This window comes from Cryptomeria japonica, chromosome 5, assembly GCF_030272615.1.
Source record: "Cryptomeria japonica chromosome 5, Sugi_1.0, whole genome shotgun sequence".
Lineage (NCBI taxonomy): Eukaryota > Viridiplantae > Streptophyta > Pinopsida > Cupressales > Cupressaceae > Cryptomeria > Cryptomeria japonica.
In genome coordinates, this window is record NC_081409.1 from 743,827,594 (window position 1) to 743,837,361 (window position 9,768).

The window sequence follows — 9,768 nt, forward strand, 5'->3', positions numbered from 1 at the left end:
TTGTTAAAAAATCAAAGATTATGCTATTGTGCATGCTTCTTCTATATAGAAAGCATTTAATCATATAGTGATATAAACAAAAATGATAACAAGTACAATTGTAGTCACAGGGAGTGTAGAAATGACGACCCGTTTAAGTTCCCACTTGAGTCTTGCTTGTCTCTCATTTGTTGCACGAAAGTTATATTCAAATAGCCATGACAATGATAAGAACACAAGTGCAAGTAATGGTGCCAAAAATGTTATCACAATCTCACCTGTAAATAGCCATGACATGTAGAGACTATTGCTATCCCGAAGCTTACCATTGATAATTTGGCTAGTGCTGACCGATCTGCAACAAGTTTTGTCTGCAATCTTTCTCGAAAAATCCATGCAATCACTACTGTCATGGATGCAAAGAAGGCAAGACAATCTGAGAATAAGAATACATGAAAAACTGTTTCTAATGACATACTGGCAAGACCACTTTCCTTATCAGTTCCACCAGGTATTTGGAATACAGCTGCAAATGTCACTGTGGCAATGAGTGATGCCACAAGTGTGTCTACATCCAATATTTTGCTCTCAATGCCAGTTTTATTAGTTGTTTGTTGTGACTTCCAAGGAGGTGATTCTGATCTACAATGGCAGACTAAACTTTGTGTAGCACCATGATCTTTCAAACGTTGAACAATATTACCAAAGTTTGGCTTATCTTGAGATACTGCATGTAATGCTATGTCCAATGGGCTTAAACCTTTATTGTTGACAAGATCTGCTTTTACTCCAGGAAATGACAACAAGTAGTCTACAAGCTGCAACATTGAAAAAAAATAACCAATTTATATTCTCATACACATCTCATAAATACAATAAAATTATTAATAGGCACAAATAACATATTCTTTTTAAAAGATCAAGATTAAACATATTATGTTAATTTTTAAAATATTTAACCTAAATTATAATTTTTTTGGAAAATTGTTACTCTTTATTAGATTAAAAAATACACAATAAGTTACAGATATTAGATTTTAAGATTTCCACAATCCAGAATTCTAAATTGACAGACATTTACCAAAAGCAATGAAATTATGGAGAAAATTGATAGAAAAGAATGAGGAGTATTTGAGTTAGAAATAGCTAACCAGGGGATCCACTCCATTCATGGCGGCCAAATGCAAGGCTGTATTGCCCCAAATGTCATAGTCATAGCTCACCAGTTTGGCGTTAGTTTCGCCCTCATTTTCAAATAGTAACTTCTTGAACACAGATAGTTGGTCATATTCCACAGCAAAGTGCACAACAGTTTTAAGGCAGGTGCTTCGTATCTCAATACAATCTGGCATTGATGTCATGAATAAATCTATAATATCTCCATGGCCCTTCATGGCTGCTATATGGATTGCACACCGTCCAAATTTATCCTTCTTTGTCATTAAGCTCTTATGCCAATCATTCAACTCAGGTCTTAATATCTCTTTGACAATCTCCTTATGTCCACCATGAACAGCTGCATGCAATGGGGTGACACCCTTTTCATCCCCTATCAGCAGCATGAAAGGCATGATATTTAAGCAGAATCTAGACTCACCAAGTATTAGCTTTACTACATCTGCAAGCAGGAATTAGACATTTAGTTTTATATATATTTAGATTTTAGAGCAAAACAAAGTAATAAATCAACAAAGACACAAATGTGTGAGCTGCTAGCACACCCAATTAAAATTAGGGGGATCCCACATGTCATTAAAAATTGAATTTTAAAAACAAATGTTTTTCCTTGAGGTCTTTAAAGATACTGAGACTCTTTGGAAACTGCACTCTTTTGGTCTTTTAGATAAATTATTAACTTCATCTGGAAGTTTAGATGTCGGGTTATTTTTTCTCATTTTTACATTCTACAGAATTTTCCTAGGTTAAATTCAGATTGTATTGGAATATTACAAAACATTCAAGTACAAATTAAGAAATTTCAAGATAAAAGCAGAAATCCAATTCCGAAGGGAGTTCAGATTGCTGGCATGATGACAATAGTGCATATGTTTATGGAGAAAGACATTCCTCATCACGAGGATATGATCGATTATGCTAGAGATTGTTGATTTGGAAAATTAACCTGATTATGTTGGGGGATTGATTTGGAAAAATTACAGATTGGAGAATGATGTTGTGTTCAACTAATAGGAATGCTCCAGATCAAAACAATGTTTTGGGGTGTATTTAGGGGCTGATGTTCTTTGTGCTACCTCAAGTGAAAGCTCGATTCAGTGTACTGTTTCTTTGTTTGTTGCTACAGGTTGCTGATAGTTTTTCCTAATTGTTTCAGTAGGCGGTTGTTGCAATTGCCTATCATTTTCCTTCTGATTTTTGCTACCTGCAGCTGCTGTTCTGTTGCTGCTGCGGACCGCCCTTTAGTAATTTTTTTGTTGCTTTGCAGCTCTTTGCTAATTTTTGTTGTTGGTTTGCAGCTTTTTGTTGCAATTGTTTTTTTTTCAATAAAAATATAAAATTCAAATGAATTAAGCTGTTCGATATATTCAAATTTAATTTTTTAGGATACTTGTTCAAAAAAATACAATTGAACTGCTCCATGCCTTCCAACGGCACAGGGATTTTAATAAGCAGGTAGGCAAACGACAATTTTTAGGATTAGATTAAGTGGCTGAAAACAATCATGAAGAATTAGCCAAACAAATGAAAAAGTTATATAACATTTGGTATGAACATTCAAACAAATAGCCGAGAATCTTGGTAAACAGGTGAACAGCATTTAACAGGCTGGAAAATAATCATAAAGACTTGGTCTAGCAAGTCAATTTTTAGGTGTAAGTGGTTCCTGGACTCAAGTGTCTAACATTAATAGAACAATAGTGTCTAACATTAATAAAACAATTTTTAGGTGTAAGTAGTTTTTGGAGTGTGTAACATGAATAGAATGTGATTTGAAATGATATTAAACAAGTCTTACACGATTGAATTTAAAAACTACTTTATCATTATGTTAAGTTATATAAAAAAAATCAATATGACTTGGATCCCTGTAACTAACCTCTGTACACTGTTTCTGTCTCCTTAAACCCTTTCTTCAAACTACCTAAACTGTGCTAGCTACCAATACATCCAAATGATTCCCCACACTGTAAATCAAATGGCAGAAAGAGTACTACCAGTACCAATACACCCATTTGATTCACCAACTATAAATCGAATGGGAGAAAGAATATTATGGAGGAATTTGAATGGCAGTTACCGGTTTATATGTAATCCCTGACCGAATCCTAGTTTCAGTTAACTCTGCCTCTACCCATAATTAAGATCATGGCTTCTGATACTCTCTGGATTTATTCCATTTAAGTGCTGATTTATTTTTAGAAAAGCAATATCAATGTATGCGTGAGAGCATACCTAGATGTCCTGCATAAGCTGCAGTATTGAGGCATGTCTGACGGTCCTCCCTTGGCCAGAAAACCAGAAACAATGGCGTGGCTGCTAGCAAAAGCTCCGCTGCTTCCACATGACTGTGCTCTGAAGCTATTATCAGGGCAGTCTCTCCAAACTGATTGCGCCTGTACACAGCATACTTGTTAAACTTAAGCAGAGTTTTCACAACCTCAGGCTTACCCTTCTTAGCAGCTTCATGCAGCGCCGTATTCTTATCAGAATTACGAGCTGCAGCCAAGCAGGGCTTCACACTAACTAGCCATTTAACAACATCGAGATGCCCTTCTCTTGTAGCGATGTGCAGAGCACTATTTCCTTCAAAAGTAAGTCCCCTGGTCACATGCCGCTGGTTCTGTCCATATATATCTTGCAGGACTTTGAGATCGCCCTTTCTGGTAGCAACGAAGAGATCACGAAGCATTTTTGTGATTAGGGTTTCCTTTTCTAATGCTTCCCCTCTTTCCCCTGCTACATTTTATACTGCTTGTATATGATACGGACGGGGAAGCCTAGCCTTGTTAATAAGTTTAAGCCACAGGAAGTCATTTACTTTCACGCCATCAAAATGAGACAATTGTGAAAAATTATTTAAATTTAACTGTATAATTTTGAATTGACTATTGTACGGGTTTTGTTCAAAAGATTATTCCATCTTTCATTTGGCAGATTTAGGTATCTACCATTTCTACGCTCAGTAAAGATAGTGTCTTCTGTTTTTGAAATGAATTGATCAGAAAGTCCGTAGATAATTTTAAGCCAAAGGATGTCATTTACTTTCCCGCCCATCAAAATGCGACAAATCAGTATCTCACAGTAACATAAAAAATATTTTACCTTTGTTTAACTTCATCTGATTACCAAAAAGCAGAAACAAAGAAGGGACTCCTAATAAGTTAAAAGGAGTCTCTTTCTGTGAGTCGGCCAATCGGTCAACATATTCTCAATGTTACAGGGTAAAATATAAATTACAAACATACAATATAATAATGTGTTCCTGCATATTTTGTACAATGATGTGGTGGCACATATACCTAACCACAGTTGATATTTGTTATTGGGGTGTAAGCAGAGAGACGTAGTCAAACATATACCTAACCACTGTTTTGTAGGCTGCATATTCCCATCAAACATTCGAGCGACCTTTCAATTTGTACTTCCTATTTTATTCACGGGTCAGAGTTAAAAGTCAAGTCTATATAAATTGTGTGATATTTTAATAGTAAATTACTAATTGTATTTTAAAGAGTCAAGTCCTATCATTTTAAAATTTGGTCTTATATTATTAATTGTGTTTTAAAAAATGGGTATTTTTTCAATTATTTCACTATCATTAGTGAGCCTAATTTGATTGATTAAGAAGATTTTTTTATTCCTATTAAAATATTTTATCTTACTCTTTTCTATAAGATATGGGAATAGTAGCCAACTTAGATTTAGTTTTTTCTAAATTTTTAGTTCACTTTTTTATATAATTAGATTGATTAAGAAGATTTATTTATTCCTATTAAAATATTTTATCTTACTCTTTTCTATAAGATATATGCCAACTTGGATTTAGTTTTTCTTTTTTATTTTTAATTCACTTTTTATATAATTACAATCAATGCATAAATAAAAAAAGATAAAATAAATAAATTAGTTAACATAGTTAGTGTAATAGTAAGATATGCTTTGAGAGATATATTGGAGGGAAGGAAAAAGTTGGAAGAAACTAACATTGTTGGGAGTAATAATTTAGAATACAACTGAGTTAATTTTGAAATGTAAAAAAAAACTAAATATGGAAGGATGCAACTTATAATTTAAATGTCAAGCTATGTATATTTTTGTAATACAAAATGTTTTTACAATGTATGAAAATGAAAAAATCTTATACAACACACATCCCATCAAAGCCACCATGAAACAATACAAAACTAGAGAAGCAAAATGAACCAGTCTAACAGACACATTTTCACCCAAACATTTAACAGAGAAAGAAAAGCTAACCCCTATCACCTCCTAGACTCCAAGACAACTGACTAGAAAATATAAACTAAACCATTAACTATCAAGTTGATTCTCCTCATTGAACCTGACCAGTATTCATATCACCTCCTTTGTATGCACCCACAATCACAATTCAAGACCCATCTCCACCCTTGCTAGCTTGTGTACGACATGAAGAGCTTCCTCCACCCGCATAAGCCCTGCAAAGGTCTTGAAGGCTTCCCATCCGCAACATACCTCTGCTTTGCACCTTTCTTTTACTTCATCCTCTGTCCAATGCATGAAAGGTATGAGATTCCTAGGCTCCATCATGCCTTCAGAAATATCAATGCCAACCCTTGGGATGACCCATTCAAGAACATACTCCAAGCCATCCAAATACTCTTCTACAATTAGCTCCTTTAGTACTCGCCGAACCTTGTCAACTGTATCTTCAAATTCTAACCCTCATGCAACAATTAGCGAGTAGATTTCCATATTGGTTCAATATCGATGGCTGATATGCACAATATCCTCACTCAACATTAATTTTACTGCCTTCAACAACCTCTCATCCTTGTAAAGGAATAAACCTTGTATATGTCTATTTGATGCCTTCCCCACAAAAGACACAAGTTTCTTCTATGTTTTAAAAGTGAAATTCGCTTCCATGGTCACAATTCTACAATGCCACCACCTCCAAATTTGAAGACCCAACTCTTCTGCAAATGAGAACTATAAAACTGATGTGGTGTAATAATAAAATTATCCCCCACATAATCCTTACACAAATTTGATATGCATTCAATCCACCTAGTGATAACCGACCTTCATTGCTACCAAAACCGTGTTTCAACACTACATCTCCATAAATGTTTTGTTGGAATATATATTTTCAGCCTGTCTGCGCAATCCAACATTAACTGCACCTCAGGATCATGCCAATTGCCACGTCCTTCATCTACAAATCCAATCCTCCAATTTTTTTGGGGTTGCCATATGCACCGTAACTACATCCGTGTCATCAATCAAGAGATTATGAATATATTCCAATTGATGTTCGTGTGCTTCATTAAACAGACTAGCCCATTTAGACAATACATCCACTTCTCTATTACCTTCTCTACACACATGGGAGATCTTGAAATCAATAAAACACTTCATGTCATGAGTTATTATTTGAACAAACTTGTTTAACATCTAGGCCTGCATTTCCCTCTTAATGATTGCATTGATAATAATCAATGAATCGCCTTCTAGATGTAAATTCCTAAAGCTATGTTCTAATCCCCACTCGACTGCTAAGGATGCTGCTTGCACCTTAGCTACATTATTCGTGGCCCTTTCCAATAATTTGGCACTCCATGCAACAATGTTGCCCTTCCAGTCTCGAAACACCACCCCTGCACCAGACTCACCCGGATTACCCTTGGATGCCCCATTAAAGTTTTCCTTAATCCACTCTTCTTTCGATGGAGTCCATTTTTCAATTAATTTCTCATGAGGATTGCAATACGACAGATCATACCACTGAGGCCTATGAGCGGGCCTGAATTTTATTCTTGGCCAACAACTTTGAAGATGCGGATCCTCCTTTGATAACATTCTTCACACTTAACCAAGATGCTACAACTCCCACCACTTCTTCAATTGATGTGTCAATTCTGGTTATAATCCTCTCTATTGATTCCCCTTTATCAGGTGAAAAATTCTTCGGTTCCGCTCTTTCCAAATATCCCACACTATCATAGATGGACTAATTTTCTACACAAAAGAAAAAATAGACTTTCTACCCTTATATGGCCAACATGAAAAAACATCCTTTAGTGTCCTAGGAAAAGGACCATGCCACAGTAGTTTTCCTTGTACCATCCTCCAACAAGCATAAGAAAATTCACACTTCAAAAGAAGGTGGTCTACCTCTTCTTCATACTTTGTACACATTACACATTTCGTTGGTCCCACCATCCCTAATCGTTTCCTCCTTTCACTAGTTAAAATTCTGCCTCTAATTGCAGGCCAAGCAAACGCACCTGCCTTAGGAAGACATTCTTTCCTCCAGCATAAATCCATTGGCCATTCTTCGCTTTCTTCTTTGTTGTCTAAAAGTTGATAGCCAATCTTGACCGAATAATTACCATGTTGCTCTCCACACCATTTTACTACATCTTTTCCACTAGATATGAGATTTTTTTTGTTTTTAAAAATATCTTCCATAATTATAATATAATTAGGGTTTTGTAATACTTATCTTATGAATTTCCATCCCCATTTAGTCCTCCCATCAACTCTTCTGGGTTTCAAATAGTCCCCCACTTGGGTGCCCCAAGCTTCCTCCATTAATCTTCTGACCACCATCACATTCTCATTACTATTTAAAACTTGTTGATCATCCCATGAATCTAACTAGAAATGGGCATTCCTGCCAGCACCCATCTGTCATGATAAATGATCAGTAATTATCTTCCTGCATGAAACAATAAAGTTCCATATAGCTGACCCACACAGAGGATTTGCAATTGCGAAAATTCTCCAATCATCCGATTGGTCCAAATACTTAGCCCACAAGATTTGAACCCATGATTGCTATGGATTTTTGTATATAGCCCATACCAACTTTTCTCCCATAGTTCATTCATTTTCTGCCAATTACAAAGACCTACCCCCCTATTGCTTGGGTCTACATATTTTTTCCCAAGCTAGCAATGAAATTTTATCCTCCTCCTGAGCTCCATTCCAAAAAAACTTTCTCATTTTATTCTCAATCACCTTCACAACCTTTTGAGGACTTTGTAAACACATCATAAAGAAAAGTGGGATTATAGAGAACCATTTTTAAGATCATGATATGACACGCCACTATTAGCCATTTTCTCTTCCAACCATTCATCCTCTGAATACAAGAGTCAACTAAATTCTTCCATACTATAGACCTACTTGCTCCTCCAAACAAATGAATGCCCAAGTATTTACCCAATAAGCTGCCCACTTGCATCCCCAGAATACTTGAAATCTCTTGATGCTTCCTCAAAGGGGTATTAAAAAGAAAATTTTGGATTTTCGCTAATTTATCTTTTGACCAAACCATTAGAATAGTTATCCAAATTATATCTCAAAACCCTTGCTTCTCTTAGATTTTCCTCTCCAAATAAGGGAGTTTCATCAACAAATTGAAGGTGAGAGACAACCCTTACCCCCTGCACAATTTTTACACCCTTCCAAACACCCTCATCTTGTTTCTTTGTGATCAAATGGCCAAAGACTTCCGCCATGATAATGAACAGGAATGGTGATAAAGGATCACCCTATCTTAAACCTCCAGAAGCTTCAAAAAAACCCTGAGGACTACCATTTACCAAGACAAAGAACCTTGGGGTACAAACACAACTTTTGACCTAGGCAATCCATTCATCACAAAAACCAAACTTTTGAAGAGTTGCAAAAAGAAAATTCTAGCATACCTTGTCATAAGCTTTTGGTATATCAAGTTTAACTAACATTTTAACCATTCTTGCAACCTGAATCGAATGGATGGCCTCATGCGCCACAATGATACCTTCAACAATGGACCTGTTGGGTGAAAAGCCACTCTGCTCCTTTGAGATAATAGACTTAAGCATCAATTTCAATATGTTAGCCATCACTTTGGATATGATTTTATAAATGGTATTGCATAGTGAGATTGGCCGAATATCATCAAAGGATGCAATCGATTGCTTTTTGAGAACTAGGGTAATAAAGGTCTTATTAACCAACTCTAGATTCCTCCACAACTTGCAGTATATCCATAGAAAACAAATCCCATAATTTTTGAAAAAAGGTAGCTAGGAAGCCATCTAGTCGCTTTATCACTCCCAAGTTCAAACAAAGCCTTCTTCACTTTGTCCAAAGTAACCTTTTCCATTAGACAATCAATCTGCACATTTGAGATGCATTCCGAGATAACATCTAAAAATCTCTCCTCTATCTATCTTTGAGGATTTTCCTCCATCAACAACTGTTAAAAAAAGCCTACAACTACCTCCTGAATCTCCTTTTGATTAGATAGAATTACACCATCCAAATTCTTAATAGTAAAAATCTTGTTACTTGATCTTCATACCTTAATAGAGCTATGAAAAAACTTAGTGTTTCTATCTCCCTCTTTGAGCCATGTTTCCCTAGACTTTTGCCTCTAGAAAATTTCTTCCCTCGCCAACACTTCCATGTACTCCTGATTGAGACTTTTTTCTTCCATAAATTTTGATTCAGACATACCATCTTGAATTACTTTGTTGTGTAGACTTTCCAATCTATTTTCAATAGCCATCTTCTTAGCAAAGCCATTTTTGAAATTCTCCCTATTCCATTTCTTTAAACACTCCTTTAAAAATT

General features: G+C 35.6%; 1 protein-coding gene across 1 annotated transcript; it reads right to left on the minus strand.

Moving 5' to 3' along the window:
* LOC131028734 (ankyrin repeat-containing protein At5g02620) lies at positions 1-3,905 on the minus strand. The gene is made up of 3 exons (XM_057959076.2): positions 3,391-3,905; positions 1,131-1,597; positions 1-797 (listed from the first exon to the last, which is right to left on the minus strand). Exons 1-3 carry the CDS (start codon positions 3,845-3,847, stop codon positions 246-248), a joined length of 1,476 nt encoding a protein of 491 aa, XP_057815059.2. The 5' UTR covers positions 3,848-3,905; the 3' UTR covers positions 1-245.
* Positions 3,906-9,768: the final 5,863 nt, after the last annotated feature.

Bases quoted from the DNA above. Each gene is read 5' to 3' on its own strand.
- LOC131028734 (XM_057959076.2), bottom strand. From the start codon at position 3,847: ATGCTTCGTGATCTCTTCGTTGCTACCAGAAAGGGCGATCTCAAAGTC. The intron at 1,598-3,390 runs GTATGCTCTCAC...TCCTGCTTGCAG, and splicing joins AGCTTATGCAGGACATCTAG to ATGTAGTAAAGCTAATACTT. The intron at 798-1,130 runs GTTAGCTATTTC...TCAATGTTGCAG, and splicing joins TGAATGGAGTGGATCCCCTG to CTTGTAGACTACTTGTTGTC.